The sequence below is a fragment of the Pelodiscus sinensis genome, chromosome 1, assembly GCF_049634645.1.
Source record: "Pelodiscus sinensis isolate JC-2024 chromosome 1, ASM4963464v1, whole genome shotgun sequence".
NCBI classification, from domain to species: Eukaryota; Metazoa; Chordata; order Testudines; family Trionychidae; genus Pelodiscus; species Pelodiscus sinensis.
In genome coordinates this window covers 325176666-325199218 of record NC_134711.1, presented here as the reverse complement: position 1 = coordinate 325199218, position 22553 = coordinate 325176666, and the positions used below count along the sequence as shown (strand labels likewise).

The 22553-nt window shown below is 56.2% G+C and overlaps 2 protein-coding genes across 7 annotated transcripts in view; one reads left to right on the top strand and one right to left on the bottom strand.

Moving 5' to 3' along the window:
- Positions 1 to 21051, top strand: part of LOC102448282 (folate receptor alpha) — a 55675-nt gene extending 34624 nt beyond the window's left edge. Inside the window, exons 1-5 of one of the 2 annotated variants that reach the window (XM_075919642.1) lie at positions 16057 to 16150; positions 16712 to 16879; positions 17466 to 17654; positions 18292 to 18427; positions 19317 to 21051. In XM_075919642.1, coding sequence (XP_075775757.1) covers positions 16100 to 16150; positions 16712 to 16879; positions 17466 to 17654; positions 18292 to 18427; positions 19317 to 19591 — 819 coding nt within the window. In that variant the 5' untranslated portion in view covers positions 16057 to 16099 and the 3' untranslated portion in view covers positions 19592 to 21051. Of the gene's footprint in view, positions 1 to 16056; positions 16151 to 16710; positions 16880 to 17465; positions 17655 to 18291; positions 18428 to 19316 lie in introns of those variants that run through there. The other variant, XM_075919643.1, reaches the window with a different exon arrangement.
- LOC102448517 (folate receptor alpha-like) lies at positions 4829 to 10857 on the bottom strand. 5 transcript variants are annotated; one of them, XM_075919640.1, is made up of 5 exons: positions 10760 to 10857; positions 9423 to 9564; positions 8670 to 8858; positions 7438 to 7573; positions 4829 to 5831 (listed from the first exon to the last, which is right to left on the bottom strand). In XM_075919640.1, the coding sequence occupies exons 2-5, from the start codon at positions 9558 to 9560 to the stop codon at positions 5563 to 5565; spliced, it is 732 nt and encodes a 243-aa protein (XP_075775755.1). In that variant the 5' UTR covers positions 9561 to 9564; positions 10760 to 10857; the 3' UTR covers positions 4829 to 5562. The 5 variants fall into 5 exon arrangements, with proteins under 5 accessions (XP_075775755.1, XP_075775753.1, XP_075775754.1 ...); XM_075919638.1 differs by having other exon boundaries at positions 10710 to 10844; XM_075919639.1 differs by having other exon boundaries at positions 10674 to 10809.
- Positions 21052 to 22553: the final 1502 nt, after the last annotated feature.

Below are 22553 nucleotides of genomic sequence, written 5' to 3'. Positions count from 1 at the left end.
CTCCCATGAAGTGTGTCTGGTATTTATTTTTTAATGACTACCTGGTAACCCTAGCAGTGCTCCTATCCCCGTGATTACTACAGAGATTTAAACTGAAAAGCAACTTGCCTCCCCCCCCAGCTCCCAACACCCCCAGCCCTCCCATGCTTACCTGGTTCTGCAAGGCTGCCAGCAGAAAATGGTCTTGCTTTTTTTTTTTTTTTGGCTCAACAACTTTGGTCTCTTTTGCCCCCCCCCCCACCCCTTTTTTTCCTTCAACAGAATTTTATCTCTGTGGAGTTTTTTGGGGGGGCAAGTGGTTCAGTATTTTTGTTTCAACCATCTGGCAATCCTAGTAGGCATAGCGCTAGTGTGGTTCACTGTCCCATGTAGTGGCACTTAGACCATGTATAGCGAGAGATAAGAACAAGGGAGCTCTACAGCCTAAGCTGAGAAGCAGCTGGCTTTATAGCGCAAGCTGTAGAGGTTCCTACGCTAAACTCCAGAGAGCCTAGGTTCAGATCTGCCTGGGGGTGGTTACCCATGCACAATGCTAAATCCACAGACTTGCCATAGGCAAATTACCCCACTGCCAGCCACTGTGTAAACAAACCGTTGGGTAAAGGCAGCACCTGCCTTCTTCAGTGACCTGTTCTAATCAAATAGGTCACAGATTCAGATCCATAAGGGTTGCCTGTGTGGCATGGGCCACGGGCCTGCCCTCCAATCATGCTACTGCCCTTAGCTCCTCTGCTGAGCCAACTGTGCAGCAGCAGTGGAGGGGGCAGAGAGGGATTCCACTAGTGGTAAGGTCAGGAAAGTTTGGGCACCACTGCCCTATCTAGTGCCTCTTGGGATGTCAAATCCTGCATCCTAAGATGTGCTGCAGCTCCCCGTGCCCCCAGAGTCCTGCCCAGGGCACTCTGGTGTGCTGTCAAACTTTTTGGGGACAGCATGACAAATAGGGTTGCCAGATGGTTTCAACAAAAATAACTGGACACACCTGACATGACATCACAATCGACATGACATCTTATTTAGAAAATACCAGACATTTCTATTTTCTCAATTTCTTTCCCAAACAGAAAGCTCAAATACGGGACTGTCTGGTTCAAAACTGGACACTTGGCAACTCTAACAATTACAGCAGGGAGATGGGGGGGGGGGGGGGGGGGAGCACGCATGGTACATGTGGGCCCCAGTGACAACAGGGAAGGTAGGGGAGAGGGCCTGGAGGCCAAATGTAGGCTACTAGGGATTAAAGTTCAGGCTCTCCATGGCAACAGTCTCTGAAATGCTTCCAGTGCCCAGCACAGGGCCAGGTAGGCAGAGCTGTGGGGTCTCCATGCGTGGCTGAGATGCTAGTGTAAGTGGGAAGGGTCTAAGTTTCTGGGGGTCAGTCCATCCCTGCAGGGCACTGCCCAGCCCTACCAGACACTGTGTCGCAGGGGGGCTTGGTGGCAAAGGGATCTGAGGCCTCCTACGGGCCCTGCTGGTTTTGCTTCCTGCCTTCTAGCCATGTCCCCATCGGAGGAGCCAGGGTTGCAGCCTTGCAGCATGTAAATGAAGGCCTGGGCGAAAGAGGAAGGCCGAATTTCACTAGCTGCAGGAAGCAGTCGAGCGAATCCCCAGGCCGATGGGGGAGCCACACGGAGTGTTTCAGAGGCCAGCTCTGGCCTGTGAGCGAGCGAGGCAGCGGCCAGGCTACAGATGGCCTCTGAGGGGCTTTCCAAAGCAACCCTACAATAACAAACGCGCACAGGGCCTCCCCAGAGTGTCCCAACAACAACAAACCAGTGTGGGGCTTCCCAGAGCAACTTTACAACAACAAACCTGCACAGGGTCTCTCCAGAGTGGCCCTACGACAACAAACCGACACAAGGTCTTCCCAGAGCAAATAAAGCACAGGAAATTTAAATCCCACTTCATCTGCAATTTCAAAGTGTCTAATTTACATCCAGAATAGTGATAGAAATGTAGCCGTGTTAGTCCTGTTTTTTGTTTCAGCTACACCAGACTATGTAGCACTATGTGTTCATTTTTTTAATTGTATCCTTTGGTATATATGGTTGTGACAATTTTCTTCCCCTATTTGATCTGAGGAAGTGGGTCTGGCCCACGAAAGCTCATCATCTAATAAACCATCTTGTTAGTCTTTAAAGTGCTACATAGTCCTGTTTTTAATTTACATCCCTTTTTCAAGAAAAGGGATGTAGTCTAGACACAACCTAGGTGACTAACGGGTTAAATTCAGGTAGCCGGGAGGTGTTGACAGGAAGCCAATGGGAAAGATTGTTGAAATTTAAATGGAATAGATAAATCAATAGATTTCCATGCTCCCGCCCCCTTGCTGCCTGCTGTTCTCTTTGTATGAATTTTAAGCTAGGAGCTGGGGGGGGAACAAGATGAATGTATCCAGGCAGGACTACCAGGCCTACAAGGAACAGTGGATGTGGAAACAGACTGGACCTTGAAGTGTGTCAGGAGTAAATAAGGAAAAACGTATAGTTAGTCTCAATCAGGTGTAGGGATGTAAAAGAGTAATCAATAAGGCTTATCGCAGGGGTGGGCAGAAGCCCCCCAGCGGGCCAGATCCGGCCCACTTACGGCTTTGATCTGGCCCACGAGGCACTTCCAGACCCCACCCCCTAGCACGTTGCCTGGGAGCCGGAGACGAGCGAGCCCTTCTAATAGAAACACTTGAAAGGGCTCACGAGTCACTGGCTCCCTAGCAACACGCTAACAGCACTGGAGTGACCAGCCCTTTTAACTGACGGCTTCTATTTAAAGGGCTGGCGCCTTCCCCGCGCCTGTCGGGCAACTGGTTGCCAGGAGCTGCAGGAAATATGAAAGCAGGTGTAAGCCCTTTAAACAGAAGCAATTGGAAGGGCTCGCAGCTCTTGCTCCCACTGGCCTGTTGTCTGGGAGCTGCCCCGGAGGCACGAGCCCGTTCAACTGCTTCTATTCTTGTATCTGCTGGTAGCTGCCAGGCAACAGGTTAGCAGCGGGGCCGGGAGCTGCCAGCCGGGCTGTGTGCATTCTTAGCCTCCACCCCAGACACCTCTGGAAGGAGGCTAGCCCACCCCCCCCATGTGCTCCAGCTCCCTTCCTTGGCCAGAAGTCCGGGAGCAGGGACCCCAGGCCAAGCAAAGCTCTTGGTAGGGCAACTCGCAACCCTGCCCCTTCCAAGTTGGCCTACAGCCACTCGCCAAATTTGTGAAGTGGACCCCTTCAAAAATTATTGCACACCCCTGGCCTATCGGGTAGTTGAGTCGACTACTCACGTTTCCCCCTCACCCTTGCTGCCTCTATATCAGAGGCAGCAAGCAGGGAAAGGGAGAAGGGGGAAGAGAGAGTTGGCTTAAAGCCAGTTCCCCTCAGCATCATCTCTATGGTGCAGGAACAGCCAGGGGAGGCAGAGGCACAGCAATTGGGCCCTGGCCTGAGTGGGGGGCAAAGCAGTCCCCATGTGGCCTCTGCAGTAAAAGCCATGGGTGACTCTTGCTACATTTCATTTCAAAGGCAGAGACACAGCAAGGACAGCGAGTGTCCCCTCATCGACTACTCAATTAGCTGATTAATTGAAATTTAACATCCCTAATCAAGTTATTTTCGTAGGGTTGCCAGATGGTTTAACCAAAAATATTGAACCACTCTCCCCCCAAAAAAACACCCCAACCAGGGAAAATAAAAAAGGGGGAGACTAGAGCTGTTGAGGGGGAAAAAACCCACCAATAGCTAAACAAACAAAAAAACCAAAACAAAAACAAACACAAAAAAAACCCAACACACCCCAAAACCAAGTGAGGCCCTTTTAAGAAATGCTTTTGAGGCTTTTTTGGCCTTAACAGGCTGACGGCAGCCATCTTGTCTCCATGCCAGACAGCGCCCCTGCAGAATGTGGTAAGCACCTGGGATTTTCACCTCCTGGCCCAGGGGGGCAGGACCACCACCCACCCAGAAAATACTGGACATTCTCAGTGTCTGGTATTTTCTGTTTTTTTTTTTGTTTTTTTTTTTACACTGTCCAGGAGGCAAAAATACCAGATTGTCTGGGTCAATACCTGACAGCCCTAGCTTCTGCGCCAAGTCCACGTGCATCCCCCCAATTCACTATATCTAAGTTGTACCCAGAGCTACGTTTCATTTTGTTTCTCTAATGTATAGCAACCAAGTATGTTTTATTAAGTATCTTTGTTACAAATATTTTATTAAGGCAATGATGTGTGTCCTGGAAAGTACCAGGAGGTCTGTGTATGCATGCCTAAGAGGTCAGCTATCTGAGATTACTGTTTGTTTTTCACCACAAGAGAGCTTGAGGGAAGAACTTGGGGAGTACCCCCTCTGGAAGACATTCAAAAGCAAGCAGAAGCCTATAGAGGCAAGGGATTTAAGGTTTCTTACAGGCCCCCCCACCCTTCTACACATGAAGTGCCTGAGTGGGGAACAGCCTTGACCTGATTGTGACCACATATACATTTCCCCCCCCTATTTACTCAAGACACTTCAAGGTCCAGTCCATTTCCACATCTACTATGCCTTGTAGGCAGGGTAGTCCTGGCTGGGTTAATTCCCCTAGCTCGCAATTCACACACAGAACAGGTGGCAGGTATTTCTAGTCAATAGAAGTTTCAACAGTCTTTTCTGGCTTCCTTCCAGCACCATTAGCTACCTGAGTTTAACCCTTTAGTCACCAAGGGCTGGTCAGCTCTCCTACCCATCACAGCCCCACAGAGCAAATTGCCCAAGACCTGCTCCTACCCCAGGTGGGTAACTTTGCCCCACTGGGGCTCCCGGCAGTTAAGGACAGTTGGCTGTGCCCAGTTCTAGCAAGGAGCAGACACACAGAGCAGAGACAGGACCATTTATTTTGCCAAATTTTCATACAGCACCTGGGAGATCTCAGTCTGCACCTGCAGCCGGGGGCACAAGTGTATGAAGGCATGACAGCAGCCCAGGCATAGTGCTGGAGAGAATGGCCAGGGGCATCCCAGCAACCATCGGCACCAGGAGAATGAGCCATGACTGTATGTTATAGAGCTCAGTGCCCAGGGTGGGCCTCTCCCCACAGAGCCCTCTGGAAGAGGGGAGTATGGCAGGAGTAGAGACAATAAGATCGGGGGGGGGGGGGGGAGAAGGATAACATTCCCAGCAGGTAAGAGGGGACTAAGTGGGTTCTATTGCCTCACCACAAAGGCTGGAGCAGCTGCATGTTGACATATGGGCTCCAGTCCCCCTAAAAGCCAAGTTGAAGGCACCATAATTAGTGGGGGTCTTGCCCTGGAACCCAACTGTAAACATGCCATCATGGGATCACTGCCCATTGCAGAACCCAGTTCTGCAGGGACACAGAGGGCAGCTCCAGCCGGCAGGAGGTGCATGGCATGGAAGCCCAGACAGTGTGTGCGCGAGCGGGGGGGGGGGGGGGGGGCCTGTGGAGGAAGGAGTAAGTGGGTTCTACTGTCTCAGCAATGAGAGCGATGGCCAGACAGCAGCCTGGACCTGCTAGCCAGAACCCACCCTATGCCCAGAGCAGAAAACTTCCCTTATTGACCAGTGGGGCTGCCAGTACTGGCCAGCCGCTCAGAGCAGGGCCAGGAGAGCAGGCGGCAGCAGCAGAGCCCACAGAACAGGAGAGGTGTCTGCCCCATTCTGGGCATAGTACTTGGCCACGGCCACGTTGGGGTTCCCGTGGGCCGGGTCGAACCACATCTGGATGCAGCGTCCACCACCCCGGTGCTCCTGGGTGTATTTGTAGGAGTTGGACCAGATCTTCTCGCACAGGTCGGCCGGCCGGGGGAAGACGGACCAGAACGGCCGACACCTGGAGCTGCGGGGGCAGCGGTTGGTCCCTGCAGGAGGAGAAGAGAGGGTGGCAGTGAGCAAGCTGTGGCTGGATGCCATCTAGCAAAGCTTCCCCATGTCTGGATGCCGAGCACCTGCTGGTGCCAGGATACTGCCTGAGCTGGCAACAGCCCAGCCGGCTGTGGGAGAAACTTCTCCCCAGCCAGGTGAAGTGCAAGGGCTGTAGCCACACCCCTCACAGCCTGGATTGACCCCTGGCTGCACCAACAGATGGAGGCTAGTAAGGATAAGGAACCTGCTAGGCAGGGAGCCCTGCAATGCAGCCTGAGCCTTCTAGGCTTCTATCATCCCAGGCCTGTGCTGTATGTATTCCCACAACCCTGGAGGGCAGGGCTGTTCCCCCCCATGGCACAGCTGAGCAATGGAGGTACAGAGACTGAACCACTTGGCCAAGGGCACAGGGTGTCAAACAGAGCAGGGTTCACCAACATATACTGGCAAGGCCCAGTACTCACTATGACAATACTGTGCACCCCCTAGTCATGAATGCATCTGTACAGGACATACACTCACAGCCCTGCAATACTGTAACTCAGCTCTGTTCACACATAAGGGTCCCCTGGAGTGCAGCAAAGCTGCCTTCAGCCTTGGCACTAGCAAATAGAGCTTGTGAGGGGCAAAATGCTATCCGTGTCTAGGGCCTGGGGCAGAGCGCAGCCAGCCATCAAGCCAAGGCACCGTTAGGCTGGTGGGTGGGGCCCTAGAGACAAGTGGAGGGGATAGTAACTCATGAAGCCATGCTGGCAGTCGAATGGCCCCTTATGCGAGAGCAGGCACGCTGCACAACTCAAGAACAGCTTTGCAGGGGGGGGCAGGAATGTCTGTTCTGCAGCCTGCATCTTTAGAATCCTAGAGCTGGGACCCACAAGAGTCCAGGCTGACCCCTGGCAAAGGGGCAGGACCAGTTGTGGCCATGCCTTTGGCTTGCGGTCTGGCCTCCTGAACATTTGGAGAGAGAGAGAGAGAGGTCAGCCTGGGGGCTGCCCCCTTCACTCAGTAGCAGGGACTGAGCCCCATTCACCCCTCGGCCTGCTTAAGCTACACGGGCCATCAGTGGGATCTCATTGTGCAGCTCTCCCAGCCAGAGCCTTCTGCACATCACTAGGGGAGACCCATTTTATACTCTGGCTCTACCCTGGGACTCTGCTGCTGTGCCCTCCTGTGATCCCTGCATCCCATCCCCTGCCCTAACGGCCGGACCCAGCACTTCCTAGACCATCCATCCCTGATAGACATTTATGTCACCTGCTCTTAAATCTCTCCAGCGATGGAGAGTCCACAACCTCTCTAGGGAACTTATTCCAGTGTTTAACCCCCCTGACAGGTAGGAAGTTTCTTCTAATGTCCAACCTAAACCTCCCTTGCTGCAGTTTAAGCCCATTGCTGCTGCTTCTATCCTCAAAGGCCAAGGAGAACAATTTTTTTCCCTCCCTCCTCCTTGTGACGCCCTTTTAAATACCTGAAAACCGCTGTCTATTTCCTGGCCTCGGCACCATCATGGGCCCCACTGAAGATGTCCCTGGAAGCTGTGCAGAGGGCCTGGGCCAATGGGGTAGGGCAGAAGGGGCATTCCCACCCACTCCCCTCACTGACCTGCAGTCCAGTTCCAACTCTTGTGCCAGTTCTCCTTGCAGGTGCGGGCGTCCTTGCAGTCCTCCCACCACTGCTCGCAGTCCTCCTTGCACAGCGGCACGTGGAGGATCCTCTGCCGGCGCCAGCTGCTGCCCGCCTGTGAGCATGAGGCTGGGACATCAGGAGCAGCATATGGGAGTGACAGACATTTCCATTCCCCCCCCCCCCCCATCCCCATCTAGTGCCACTGCGAGTCCCAGCAGGGCCAGGTCCAGGCCCCAGCCTCCCGGCACCCCTGAGCAACAGGCCACCCATGCAGGCTGCTCAAGGAAGAGCTGTTGGGCACAGGTAGGGTTGCCAGATGGTCTCCCAAGAGATCCTGGGCTCCCCTCCCCCTGCCAGGCTTCTGACACGACCAGAGGCACCCAGCAGCGATTGTGGCCCTGCCTCCCAGCTGGGCCTCCCAGAACCCTGGTGCAGAAGCCTGGCGGGGGCGGGGGTGGCCCATGTCAGGCTTCCGTCCAGTGCCCAGCTGGAAAAAAAATCAGATACAGTAGACACTGCACATGCCCAGTATTCTGATTTTTTTTTATTGGGCAGAGAGCTCAAATACCGGACTATCCGGTAGGGTACCGGACACCTGGCAACCATAGGTGCAGGGGTGGCCCTAGACTAGCTGCCAGCAACTGGCGCCCTAGGCAAACCACGCAGTCAGTCCCCCCCCCCCCCCAAACCCTGCAATGATATAGCACCACCATTTGGCACCCCATTTAACTTAGTTCATCTATATGGACAGGCTGCCCCTGGTTGGGTGTATTGTACAGCTCTGGTCAGGAGCAGCATCTGCGCCCTTAGCTATCCCCTGCTAGACACCCCACCTCACACTAGGGCAGCGGCAGCCCCAGACACCCCAGCCCTGCGGGTGTGCTCAGCAGAGCTCTGCATTGCTGCGGGGCTCCAGACAGCAGGGGGGCAGGAGCCAAGGGTGCTGTCTGGGGAGGGAGAGGAAGGAGCTGTTCCTCAGTGCAGCTTCCCAAGCTCTGAGCCCTCTGAGGGCCTGTCCCACCCACAAGTCACGGGCCCTGGCTGGACACAGGCTGCCACCAGGGAATTGAACTTAGCGCCTACAGCTGCAAGAGCACCAGGCCCAAGTGCTCAAGCTGAAGGAGCAAACTGCTGGGCCCTGTTGCAAGAGGGAGCCGTGAGCAGCCCAGCAAGTCAGGGCTCTCCCCCACCCAGCCCCTGCCCCTGACCTGGTGGATCCAGGGCCCCAGGTTGGGCGAGCACTCGTACAGACACGTGTCCTGGATGAAGTGCTGCCGGCACTTCTCGGGCATCACTCCGCAGTGGTGCCAGTTGAAGCTGTACAGGTAGGACTGGTCCTTGTGGGCCTCTGTGCTGGTCTGGGCCGTGCAGCAGGCGTTGTCTTTCCACGGGGTGCACTGAACAAAGAGACAGGTCCACAGGGGATTCAGGGCCGGGGAGGGACGGGGGACGCAAAGCAGGATGCTGTGGGCACAACAGCCTCACTGGCCTCTAGTGGCCATGACTAGCCAGCAGCCCCCATTGCCCAACAGGCTGGAGAAGAGCTTTGACTGTGTTCGTAAGGACGTACCTGTTGCCACGGTCCTAACCGGGCTGAGATCTCTTGGGACTCAGAGCCCCAACCCACCTTCAAACCAGCCAACCCTACAGGGACAGGGTCATCCCTTGGGTACCTCTACCAAGGGTCACAGTTGGCCTGGGCTTATTGGGTTGCTGTGACAGAGATGGGTTTTGTTTCGAGCCCCAGGATGCTGACACCATGACCCTGCCTCAGCCTGCTAGAGCAGAGGAGAGCAGACCCAATCCTTCCCTTCCCTCCAGCCCCCTGCACCCTCAGAGGCCCCAGAGGAAGGGACAGGCCTGCTGGGAAGGCAAGGCAAGACCAGGTGACTCAATCATTTGTCCCTCAACTCATGACAGTAGGGATCAGACTGACACGTGTCAATAGGACAGGACTGTACCTGTCCATGCAGCGCCCCCTCCGGGCCCGGCTGGGTTTTGTGGTGCTTGGCATCCATGCACATGTTCAGCACCGATTCCTTCGCAGCAACAGCTATGCAGGCCACCAGCAGCCCCAGCACGACCCCCAGCACCGCCATCTCCCTGCAGAGAGAGGTGAGCGTGGAAGAGGGGACCTGGCTGCCTTCGTTAGAATGGGCACCGCTCGTGTGCAGCTCTGAGCATGCCCAGGCAACAGCATCTGCTGCTCTGCAGAGCCAGGAGAGAGGCCACCAAGCCACCTGATCTACTAGCAGCTCTTCCACTCTGAGCATCTACCCTGGCCCCAGCACCTCTCCAAACCCGACCCCCCGCTCGGCCAATTCGCCATGGAACACTAGCTAGGTGCTCTGAGAGGAGCGCCCATGTTCCCACCCCAGCTGCCAGGTCCTCTCCTGCTACCCATGGGTGCTCCTATGCTGCACCCTTTGCATTAGCCAGGCATACAGAGCCAGACACTGGCTGCCAATCACTTCCTCTGGGCTGTAGCCAAGGAGTCACAGCAACTACCCTGGAATTTGCACCTGGCCAGCCAGCACCAGAGCATGGCATTAGACACCCCTTAGTTTGTAGTTCCTCCCCCTACCTGAGCTCCATGTTCTTCCTGCCAGATTACTGCTTGCTGGCTACCTGCTCTGGTGAGTACTAGCCAGCTGGAGCAGGGGGAACAGAGCAGTCAGTGACACACTAGCATAGCCTGGGGCTGCCCAGACCCCAGGTGTGAACTCAGCTGCACACAGACCTGCTATCAGCCACCAGACAGAGTCGTTTCAGGTCACTGGACTCTTCTTCCCCCACAAGACTACAACAGCCCCTAGAACAGTGGTTCTCAACTCATTTCAGGCCACAGACCAATCAAAAAATGGTCATGGACCTTTTTTAGGCTGCATGTGCTGACAGATTCAGGTAACTCCCAGTCACACTAGCCCAAAATTTCTCTATGATAGTCACACCATGTGACTTTGGACAATGTTCCTGTGGACCACCAAAAAAAGTCACCATAGACCACCTGTTGAGAACCACAGCCCTAGAAGGTGGAAACTGACAAGAGGTCCTGCATTACTGGATTATAACATCCCTTCCTTGATCTCCTCATTAGAGTCCCCCCCCCCAAGCAGGTTCCTCCACCTTCAAGTTGTATCCTGTAACACAAACCACATAGTAGCACCCACTACTGCAGTATCTCTCAGAGGCTTTCCCTACCAGAATGCTACCTGCATGCCTAGCACAGCAAGGCAGACACCACTCACACTGCTAGAAGGTAATTCACTCCCCTCCAGACACAGAGCTAAGCACTTACACCAGGAGGAACCACTTAAACTCAATTGGGTAGAACAAAACCCTTCCTTCAGCTGGTAGACTCCTGGAGTCAGGTTAAATAGTCCAGCCCCTTCTCCAGCCACAGGTGTGAGCCCTTCCAACCAACCAGGTGAAGGAGGCTTAATTGTAACCAGTGCTGGTTACCTGTAAAGTACCAGTTTCCATCAGGTGCACAGAACTCTGAGTGCCTGTGGGAGGCAGGGAGCATGGTCCCGTTAGGACCCTAAATTCAGCCACTTGAATTTCCGGAAAAGCACTGACGATCTCATGTAAAATCATCAGTGCTTTTCCAGAAAAACTATGCTGCTCCCGTTCGGGCAAAAGTCTTTTTCCGAAAGTCTTTTGCCCAAAAGGGCCAGTGTTGACAGCACAGTACTGTTTTCCGCAAAAAAGCCCCGATCGCGAAAATGGCAATCGGGGCTTTTTTGCGGAAAAGCGCGTCTAGATTGGCCACGGACGCTTTTCCGCAAAAAGTGCTTTTGCGGAAAAGCATCCTGCCAATCTAGACGCTCTTTTCTGAAAATGCTTTTAACGGAAAACTTTTCCGTTAAAAGCATTTTCGGAAATTCATGCCAGTGTAGACGTAGCCTCTGTGTTTCATCTCCTGCTCAGACATCTGACCCAGCCCCGGCAGAGGGTTACAACAGCCATCCCCCCTACTGGGCCCTTTTTGGACTAGGCTTGCTCCTTGCTCTGTGGCTTGCAGCAGATTCAGGAGCCCTAGAATGTCTGGCCCAGGGTTCAGCTGTTTCATCAGCTGGTGATCTGTTCTAGCCTGTGTCTGCCCTGACCTGGCCTTGCCCCAAAAGACAACCCTAACCCTAACCCTAACCCTGGCCATTCATGCTCATTCCTCACATTTGTAGCCTCCAAGGCTGCATCTAAACTCCTGGTTTTCTCCCACGGGCAGCTCCCACGAGCCTGGCCTGATCCTGAGGTCCAGGGGCAAGGGGGTTTGGCACTCCCTCCCATGCAGGGCTGTCCTGTCCATAGGATGATTCGGGGCGGCTGCCCACAGTCCCAGCCTTTTGGAGGTCCCCGCTGTGGTGGCTGCCTCAACTATCCTATGGATGGGAGGGACCCGGAGGATTACTGGGCCTGGCAGGGCATGGCAGCAGGGGTCACCTCCCCCTCCTGCACTCACCAAGGCAGGAGCTGGAGCAGCTCACCAGCCTGCTCTGCCCCACCACACTACCCTCTCCTGGCTGGCTGCACTCCTGCTGCAGTGAGTGCAGGGTGGGGGGCAAGGGAAGGACCCCTGCTGCCACCCTGTGTCAGGTCCTATAATGCCCCAGCTCACGGTGCTTGGGGGTGGCGCAGCAGCAGGGTGTGGGCAGGGCTTGGGGAAGGGGTGGAGAAGGGATGGGGCCTATGACAGGGGGGTTACCCTGGGTTCCACATGTGGAGCACTGGGGGGGGGGGGTTACCCCAGGTTTCCTGCCCCCCGGCAATGGCCCTGCTCCCACTGAAAAGGCTGCTGGAGGCAAGGTTCATCAGCCATGTTTCGAGGTGGTGTGGTCTCGGGAAGGATGAGAATCAAGACAGGTGGGCCTGGATCCTCAGAGGGATGTAGGGATCTAACTCGAACATGCCTTGACATGCTATTTGCACGCCCTGCATTAGACGTCCAGGCCAAGGGGTTCTCACAACCAGTTTTTGGCCTCAGAGTGCAGCGTGGCCACTCCAACAGATGTTTAGTAAGACAGTCCTGCATTAAATTAAGGGAAACCAAATAAATATGCAGAGCAACACGTTGAAATCGTAATTTGTGTATGTAGGATTCTTTGGTCTTGCAGACTCTACAATAAAAATGATACCTCTGTTCTTTAGTGGATCTAAGCAGAACGAATCACAAATCAGACGCTTTGCACAGGATTTTGGGGTCTTTTCTGATGGTTTCTTTTGCTTTTTTGGAGGCTTTCTGCAAGATTTCCTAGCTACGGAGTCTGCCGTGAAAAATGATATTAACAAACATGCAAATGTCACTTTTCACAGCAGACTTCCTCAGCTCCCGCAAACCTTGGGGCACATTGAGGCCTGGATGTGGAAGCGGGTAGGGAGGCAGAAGGGGCCAGGGATCAGGGGGAAGAGAGAGGCAGCCACCAGCATGTCAGCCTTGATACTTTATACTGCAGAGCCAGTAGCGTGAGGTGGCAGACAGCTTCCCGGGAGTGGAGCCTGCAGCCAGGAGCTGGTGTGAAAAGTTTAACTGTAAAGGAAACTGATAAGCTGACGCTTATTGGTTAACCATTAAACCAGGGATAGGGAATCTATGGCCGGGGGTCAGATCTAGTCCCTGGCTTGCCTGGATCCAGCCTCCCAGGCTTGGGGCTCTCCTCCCCCACATCATCAGGGAGCCAGCACTGGTGCTCCAGTTCTGTGCCCTCCCCACCACCTGCGGCACACCCCCTGCAGAGCTGGAGCACCAGCACTGGCTCCCTGTTGCAGGAAGGGGGGTCCAGAGCTTCACCAGCTGGAGTCAGGCAAGCCGGGGCCAGATTCGACACCTGGGCTCTGCCTGGCAGCGGGGGAGAGCAGTGGCTTCACATGCTGCTGCTCCTCCTCCCCAGACTGGAGGCTCTTCCTCGCCACTCCGATTGGCCGTAATCACGGCCAATAGGAGCAGCAGGGAGCAGTGCTTGGGAACGGTAGGGGACACGGGCCATGCGCATCCCCAGGAGCTGCACCAGGGAAGCGGCCTCCCTTCGCCCAGACCCTACACCCCCACCTCGCTCCTGCACCCTCCCTCCCACCCAGACCCCACACCCGAAGCCCATTTCCCAGCAGCCCTCTCCCACGCACGGGACCCCTCATTTATGGTCCCACCTCAGATTTTGTGGGGGCCCCACAAAATCTACCAGTCTGGGTCCCCCTAGGCTCTGGTGTGCTAGGGGAATGTGGGGAGTGTCTTTCTCCTTCTGTAGGGGCTACATCTGTGGGGAGGGGGGTTGTTCTCACTTCTGTCCCCGACTGTTTTTCCTGTGAGTCGGTGGCCCCCGACCCAAAAACGTTTCCCCGCCCCTGCCCTAAAGAATGTCTACAGCTGACTTCTTAGAGAGACTTCTCTTTCTTTTTGGAACGTGAGACTCACTGGTGTGTGTGGTACCTGCTTTCACCGTGCAATAACTCTCGTTTCCTTTTCCTAGTACTACCTCTCCCATTGGTGTGCGACAGGACTGGCTGGAAGCGCTGTCTTTGGTGAGAAAGGCAGGGTCCAGCTGACCTGGGGTGAGTGACTAGGCCTGTGGGACTGGGATGTTAGTGTGATCTTTGGGGTAAGGCGCCATCTCGCCCAACAGCAGCCTCACCTGGGTGGTAAGCAGAGGTGGATGGAGATTGATGGGGGCCCCTCACATCCAGCCCCCGCTTGCCTGACCAGAAGCCGGGCTGCTGTGGGGAACATTGGCTCCTGCACCTGCCCAGGTTGGTGGGGGGAGGAAGGTGGGGACAATCTAGGGGGCAGTGACACAGGCTGGGGGCTGCTCTGGGGCACACTGGCTCCCCCGCATAGGACAGGTGGAGGGTTCAGGGCTTCCCACAGCTGCTTGGACTCCCCAGGCAGCTCTTACCACAGCCTAGGAAAGTGCTTCCCTAAATTGTGGGGGGTGCTGCCCTAGAGGGACTTGCTCCAATGCTAGGGGGGATGCAGCAGCACCCAGGTCAGCCCCAATGGGTGGCGGGCATGGAGAGCCACCCGGTCCTGTTCTGCCCCCAGCCCCACTCAGGCCCCGCCCCACCCCCAGCCATGGCTTTGGTCCCAGCTCCGGCCTGGCTTTCGTTCCTGGCCCCAGCTCACAGGAGTTGCAGACGGTGTAACGGGGGGTGGAGGGAGAGACTAAAAACCTCCTCGGATCCCAGGTTAGGGTGACCCTACATCCCATTTTGGGTTGGGGGGAGAGGGGCAGGGCCAGCTCCGCCTGGGAGGGGAGGAAGGAGGGGCTGGGCTCAGGCAAGCAAGTGAGCATGAGGCAGGGTGGGGATACATTTTCCCTTGCACAGCTGTGTCTTCTGGCCTGGCTGGGGCAGAGGGGGGCAGAGGGGAGCAGGGCTGAGGGTATGGATGGGAGAGGAAATGGAGGAGGCAGAGGCCAGTGCTCATAGGGGTCCCAAATTTGCCAGGGCCCTTGGGCATGACCCCATGTGGCAACCTGCCACTCATCATGGCCACCAGGGGCTTTTCTTGCAGTGGGGGATTGGGTGGGGGGAGTGGCAGCCCCACCCTCAGGGCCACCAGCATGGGGTCCTCCCTCTCTCCGCCAGACACACGAAAGCTGAAGGAGTAGGCAGTGGGTCCTAAAGGGAATTTGGTACTTTAGCACATTTGTCCGAGAGGCCACCAGCAAGAGATGGAGGCCGCACGCTGAAACCACCCAAAAAATTGTAGTGAAAACCCCTTCAAAATTGTATTTGAAACCCAGGGGTGGACCCAAGGTCCAGCTGATTTCTGGAGACAAATAATGACAAAAGAGATCAAGGTGTGGGGTCACGGGTTCAAAACAAGGGAGCCGGATGGGGACACCGAGCAGAGAACCCCGGACAGCGCCCACGGCCCCTCAAAGCTCCTTTGGCTGTGCAAGCCGCAGGTCAAGGAGCAAGCCTAGTCTATTTGAGGACACGGGAGAGTGGTCGGTCTATTTGAAATCATGGGAGGGTGGGCGGGCTTTGCCCGCCCACCTTCTAAAAGCCCCTCCCCAGCCTTATGGGAGGGACACTGGACCCATGTTCAACTGATTGCTTGGGACAAATAATGACTAAAGGATCAAGAAGTGCGGGCTAGAGGTTCAAAATAAGGGAGCCGGATGGGGACACCGAGCAGAGAACCCCGGACAGCGCCCACTGCTCCTCAAAGCTCCTTTGGCTGTGCAAGCCGCAGGTCAAGGAGCAAGCCTAGTCTATTTGAAAACATGGGATGGTGGGCGGGCGAAGCCCGCCCACCTTCTAAAAGCCCCTCCCCAGCCTTATGGGAGGGACACTGGACCCATGTCCAACTAATTCCTTGGGACAAATAATGAATAAAGGATCAAGGAGTGCGGGTTAGAGGTTCAAAATAAGGGAGCCGGATGGGGACACCGAGCAGAGAACCCCGGACAGCGCCCACTGCTCCTCAAAGCTCCTTTGGCTGTGCAAGCCGCAGGTCAAGGAGCAAGCCTAGTGCAAAGACGGCCCAGTACCTCAGAGCTCTGTGTCCCTGACTGAAACTGGCACTTTGCAGGCAACAGCTCTGCTTACAATCAAACCTCATTCACCTGGTTGGTTGGAAAGGCTCACACCTGTGGCTGAAGAAGGGGCTGGACTATTTAACCTGACTACAGGAACCTGCATGCTGTGGGGGTGTGGGTTAGTAGCTGTTGGTCAACCAGGTGTGCTCAGGGTATGTGTCTTGGTGTGAGGGGTGGGTGATGATGACTTTGTGTTTTGGTGTAACTGTGCTTAGCTCTGTGGCTGGCTGTCTGGAAGGGAGTGAATTGTGTTCTAGCAGTATTAGAGATACTGTGTTAGTCTGGTCTTGCTGAAACAAAAGACAGGGCTATGTAGGAAGTGGGTCTGGCCCATGGAAGCTCATCACCTAATAAACCATTTTGTTAGTCTTTAAAGTACTGCATAGTCCTGTCTTTTTTTTCTTTTTTTCTTGGTGTGTGAGTGATGCCTGCCTTGTGCTAGGCATGCAAGTAGCATTCCTGGTAGGGAGAACCTCTCAGATCCACTGCAGTGGTGGGTGCTAATATGTGGCTCACAGGATAACTTTTTGGGGGGGAAGCAATCCCAGCCCTTACTGGAATGTATGTTTCAGTCTCCTCATCTTTTGGCTATAGGATGAAATGTGAATGGAGAGGAAAACACTTGTCTGGTGTGTGTGCTGGGGAGAGGGGGAGTCTAATGAGGGTCCTGAAGAAGGGATGTTACAATCAAATCATACAAGGCCTTTTGCCAGTTTTCCATTTCTAGGGACTGTTGTACAGAGATGGCGGTGCTGGGGGTCGTGCTGGGGCTGCTGGTAGCCTGCATAGCTGCTGCTGCCAAGGAATCGGTGCTGAATGTGTGTATGGATGCCAAGCACCACAAAACCCAGCCGGGCCCGGAGGGGGCGCTGCATGGACAGGTATGGTCCTGTCCTATTGTCACATGTCAGTCTGATCCCTACTGCCATGAGCTGAGTGACAAATGATTGAGTCACCTGGACTTGCCTTCCCTGTGGGTCTGTCCCTTCCTCTGGGTCCTCTGGACTTGGAGAGTGCAGGGGGCTGGAGGGAAGGTGTCTGTAACATGCCTGGATTGGGTCTGCTCTCCTCTGCTCCAGCAGGCTGAGGCACAGTCATGGTGCCAGTGTCATGGGGCTCAAACAAAACCTGCCTCTGTCACAGCAACCCAATAAGCCCAGGCCAACTGTGGTCCTTAGAAGTACCCAGGGGATTAACCTGTCCCTGTAGGGTTGGCTGGTTTGAAGGTGGGTCGGGGCTCTGAGTCCCAAGAGAGATCTCAGCCCGGTTAGGACTGTGGCAAAAGGCACATCCTTACAAACCTAGTGGAAGCTCTTCTCCAGATTGTTGGGCAATGGGGGCTGCTGGCTAGTCATGGCCACTAGAGGCCGGTGATGCTGTTGTGCCCACAGCATCCTGTTTGGCCTCCCTCTTCTTCTCCCCCTGCCCCCCAAATCCCTGTGGATCTGTCTCTGGCTGTGTTCACAGTGTGCCCCATGGAAAGACAACGCCTGCTGCACGGCCCAGACCAGCACGGAGGCCCACAAGGACCAGTCCTACCTGTACAGCTTCAACTGGCACCACTGCGGGGTGATGCCCGAGAAGTGCCGGCAGCACTTCATCCAGGACACGTGTCTGTACGAGTGCTCGCCCAACCTGGGGCCCTGGATCCAGCAGGTCAGGGGTAGGGGCTGGGTGCTGGGTGGGAGAGAGCCCTGTCTTGCTGGGCTGTTCGCGGCTCCCTCTAGCGGCAGGGCCCAGCAGTTTGCTCCTTCAGCTTGAGCGCTCAGGGCTGGGGCTCTTGCAGCCGAAGGTGCCAGGTTCAATTCCCTACTGACAGTCAGTGTTCCTGTCTCTAGCCAGGATCTATGGCTTGTGGGTGGGACAGGCCCTCAGAGGGCTCGGAACTTGGGAGGCTGCACTGAGGAACGGTTTTCCTTCCTCTCCCTCCCCAGACAGCGCCCTTGGGTCCTGCCCCCCTGCTGTCTGGAGCCCCAGAGCCTGGCAGCAATGCAGAGCTCTGCTGAGCGCACCACAGGGCTGGGGTTTCTGGGGCTGATGGTGCGCGGTGGGGTGTTTGGAGGGGCACAGCTAAGGGTGCAGATGCTGCTCCTGACCAGGGCTGTGCAATACACCCAGCAGCTCTTCCCTGGCACTGAGCTGGGTGGCCTGTCGCTCAGGGGTGCCAGGAGGCTGGGGACTGGGCCTGGCTTTGCTGGGACTCGCAGTGGCACTAGATGGGGATGGGGGTGTATGCCTGTGCCTAACCCTGCTCCCCAAGCTGCCCCGATGTCACAGCCCGGTGCCCTCACAGGCGGACAGCAGCTGGCGCCGGCAGAGGATCCTCCACGTGCCGCTGTGCAAGGAGGACTGCAAACAGTGGTGGGAGGACTGCAAGGACGCCCGCACCTGCAAGGAGAACTGGCACAAGGGCTGGAACTGGACCACAGGTCAGTGGGCAGCTGGGAGTAAACCCACCCCACCCTGCATGCAACACTCAGAGCCACTGTCTAGTTAAACGAGCTTAATTCCCAGTGTGGCTTCTCTAGTTGCTAACCCCTCCACACACCGCTAGGGCCCAGCCCCCCAGTCTTGTGGTGCCTGGGCTTGGTGTCTGCTCTGCACACTTTACTCACTACAGGTCTGTCTAAGCTGCCGTGCTGCTTCGGGATACCAGAGGTTCCCTGGAATAGCCACGCAGCAGCTTTCGACGTGTCCGCTACTTCGCAATAGAGCAGCTGTGCTGGTTCACCATCCCCGTAAACCTCATTCTATGAGGAGTAAGGGATGGCGCAAACTAGTGCTTTAGACACGGCTGAATTTCAAAATGGCCTGTTTGTGGGTGCTGTGGACACCCTACCAGCGGCTCAGGAAGGTGCCTGTACTGGGCCCTAGGTATAATCTTCCCTCAAATTTTGTTAGCTGATGCCAAGGCTGAAGGCAGCTTTGGGAAGCAACCGGGGACCCTATATTGCCTAGCACTGATCTCATCTACATTCCCTGGGACTCTAATTCAGTCTCTGACTGTCAGCCCTGCCCTCAAGTGTTGTGGGGATGCACAACAGGCCTGGGGTGACAGAAGGCTCAGGGTGCATTGGCAGAGCTGTGGGGTGCAGGTTCCTCATCCTTACTAGCCTCTGTCTGTTGGTGTAGCCAGGGGGTCAGTCCAGGCTGTGAGGGGCGTGGCTACAGCCCTTGCACTTTACTTCACGTGGGAGAAGTTTCTCCCACAGCCAGCTCAGGCAGTAGTCTGGGACTAGCAGCTGCATAGCAGCCAGACCTGGCGAAGCATCGCTGTCAGCCACAGCTTGCTTACTGCAGTCCTCTCTCCTCCTGCAGGGACCAACCGCTGCCCCCGCGGCGCCACATGCCGGCCGTTCTGGTCCGTCTTCCCCCGGTCGGCCGACCTGTGCGAGAAGATCTGGTCCAACTCCTACAAATACACCCAGGAGCACCGGGGCAGCGGGCGCTGCATCCAGATGTGGTTTGACCCGGCCCATGGGAACCCCAACGTGGCCGTGGCCAAGTTCTATGCCCAGAACGGAGCAGACACCTCTCCTGTGCCGTGGGCTGTGCTGGTGCTGCTGCCGCCTGCTCTCCTGGCCCTGCTCTGAGCAGCTGGCCAGCGCTGGCAACCCCACTGGTCAATACAGGGAACACTTGTGCTCTGGGCATGGGGTGGGCTTCAGCCAGCAGGTCTAGGCTGCTGTGTGGCCATTGCTAATTCTGGTGAGATGCTAGAACCTACTTAGTCCCTCCCCCTCCATTGTCTGTGTTCTCGGGCCACACACCTCTTCCTGGCTGGAGATGCTCTGTCCCCCAGGGGAGCTGAGTTCTGCAACTGGCAGTGACTGCATGACTGGGTGTTCACTGGGTTCCAGAGCAGGACCCCACTAATTATGGTGCCTTCAGCCACTTAGCTTCTTGGGGGGGTGGCTTTTGGGGAGACTGGAGCCTGTCAACATGCAACTGCTCCATCCTTAGTGCTCTGAGCTGTAGGGCTTTGCTGCTGAGTTAGGGTGGATGCTCAGGAAGGGGACACCTTCATGCTATGTACCCATCACTCCCATGCCCCCTCCCCACCCCCAGCTCTCCTGGTGGGCCTGGCTCCTATCAGGGTTTGGCTCCCTGGCCTGATGACCAGCGAGAGCCCTTAGCACCATGCTTGGGCAGCAGTCCTGCCCTCAGTATGTCCGCTCCGGCTGGTCACAGGTGGGGGCTGCCTGGAACTGGGATCTCCTAGCTGCTGTATGAGAATCTGGCAAAATAAACTGTCCTGTTCCTGCTCCATGCTAGTCTCCTCTTTGCTAGAAACGACCATGTCAGCTGGGTCCCCAGGGCTGGTGAGAGAGCCAGGCCTAGCTCCATACTGGCCCTATGCTGACTGGGGGTAGGGGGACAGGGGTCTGAGAGGCGTTCCTCTAGTAAGTGTTATGTGGGCGGGGGGGTCACTGCTAGCCCTGCCCAGGTGTGGCATGACTTTGGATTCAGGTGGGCTCCAGGGCAGAGTTCTGCAGCCCCCCTCTCCCACCCACGGCCCCTGACTTCCCTCATACATGCACCCCTCCCATGGCTCTCCTGGCACAGCCTGCTGGTACAACGCTACCCCGGACCTGGGCAGGGCTAAGGGCCCAGCTCTGGTCCCTGGCCCCTGACTGAGCCACGTGCGCCTGAGTCATAGGCTGGGTGCAGTGACTAAGGATGTGCAAGAGACCAGCTCAGGATGCAGTGACTAAGGATGTGCCTGTCAGGGCACGGGCTGGTGGTGGTGCAGCTTGTCCTTGATTTGCATTGGGAGGAGAGTTGTCAAAAGAGACTGGAGGTCTCTGCTCAGAGAGCTTCATCTTCTCTTCTCCCCCTCCTCACCCCCAAATGTTTGTGTCCAGATGGAGTGCCACTAAACATGTGGACAGAGGTTCTACTCACCACTCCCTGCACAGGGGCTGTGGGGGAAGAGGCCAGGGCCGGTCCTCTGCTGGGCTGGTGACTGGTACAAAGTGTTTTCCTTAGGCCTGAAGGATGCTCTCGGCTTGTTTTCCCATTAACCAGCAGCAGCACCGGATGCCTCTTCTTTTCTGCCCCTTTCTCAGCTGCTGGATCCATTTGGACTGGAACCAGGTTAACAGTGGGGAAGCGATTAGCCCCAAGAACCCCTTCAGCAGGGTCTCCATCACTGGCAATTGTCTACAGCGGGCTGGGCTGGTTTGTGAGCTCTGCTCTTGTTCAGCCAGGGAACTGAAGCCTGGGGTTGTGTCCCACAGGAGGTCAGACTCCCTGGGCCCATTGGGCCCTGATTGAGCGAGGGCGGGTCCCATGCCCCACCCGTTGACCCTCTGCTCTGCGCAAGTCACCAGCCGGGCTCTCGTTGGTCTTGCCCTACCCCTCTGTGCCTGGCATCCTGCTCTTCGGGCAGGTTGACACAGTGCAACCTGATTTCCCTGTTGCTGTCCCAGGGACTCCTCACCAGCTGGCTTCCCCAGCTGGCAGGGCCAGATGAAGAGGGGTGTGAGGTGGGCATCCCTTGCTCCAGTACTGGCTCTTCCTTTAGAGGCCTCCTTTCCTGCCTTGTCCCCTGGCCCGGCCCTGGCTGGGGTGGGTGACTGCCACAGGCCCCACTGAGCTGCCCAGGCCTACGCCCTGAGCAGAATCTCCTGGTGCTACCCAGCCTTTCCTGTGGGGCCCAAGAGGTGGCGCTGTGTGCATGTGCATCTCATGGCCACAAACCCAGAGCATCGGGGGCAGCGGCGGGAGGATGCATCATCCCAGAGGAATGGATGGACACGGTGGCACGGGGCTGAGCACGCCCCGGAGCTTGGGCTGTGCCCGTCTCGCGCTCCTTCCAGCACGCGGCAAGGGGAGCGTGGCTCAGCCCTGAGAGGATGTGCCAAGCAGGGTCCCCGTGGGAGCAGCCTGTGCTGTTTGTGCGCTCGGACCCACCCGCTGAGCGACGCTGCCTTCGCCCCCTCAGCTTTGCTCCCCTGACTAGCTCTCCAGTGGTCTGGAGGAGGGTCAGCGGAAGCCCCGGGCATCAGGAGGGGATGGGCCAGGGATCTGCTAATCCGAGCCATGCCACCTATCAGCACAAAATAATGAGCCCCCATAGGTTTGACTGGGCCTGCCCTGGGCAGACAGCCTAGCCTCCTGTTGTAACTGACCAGGGCTGGCACCAGTCCATGGCCTGTGGGTCACTGGTTAATGTTTCTAAACTTCCCTCAGACAAGCTCCCCAGCCCCCTGGCTACTTGTGCCACTCCGAGTGGCCTGTGTTTCCCCGTGGCTGCCTGTGCTCCGTGGCAGGGCCGTTAACGCCCAGGGACAAGCCCTTATGGGAAACACTAGGAGGCCTTGTCAAATGGACCCTATGTCATTGTGTGACGAGATCACAAGCTGGGGTGAGGCAGGTAGGGTCTGTCTGCGCTGCGGGGACGAGGTGGCTGTATCTGTGCTGGGATAACCCTGTCCTGTAGATGCAGCCCACACCCACAGAACACCTCTCCCTCGACAGATGTGTTTCTCCGTTGCCCCAGTGGTGCCTAGTCTGGGAGTGAGATAGGCAGAGCTCCATCAGGGGTGTCGT

Coding starts and splice junctions, on each gene's coding strand:
- LOC102448517 (XM_075919636.1), bottom strand. Junction 8,859..9,422: donor AGGGGGCGCTGCATGGACAG/GTACAGTCCTGT, acceptor CTCTTTGTTCAG/TGCACCCCGTGGAAAGACAA. Junction 5,832..7,437: donor GAGTTGGAACTGGACTGCAG/GTCAGTGAGGGG, acceptor CTCCTCCTGCAG/GGACCAACCGCTGCCCCCGC.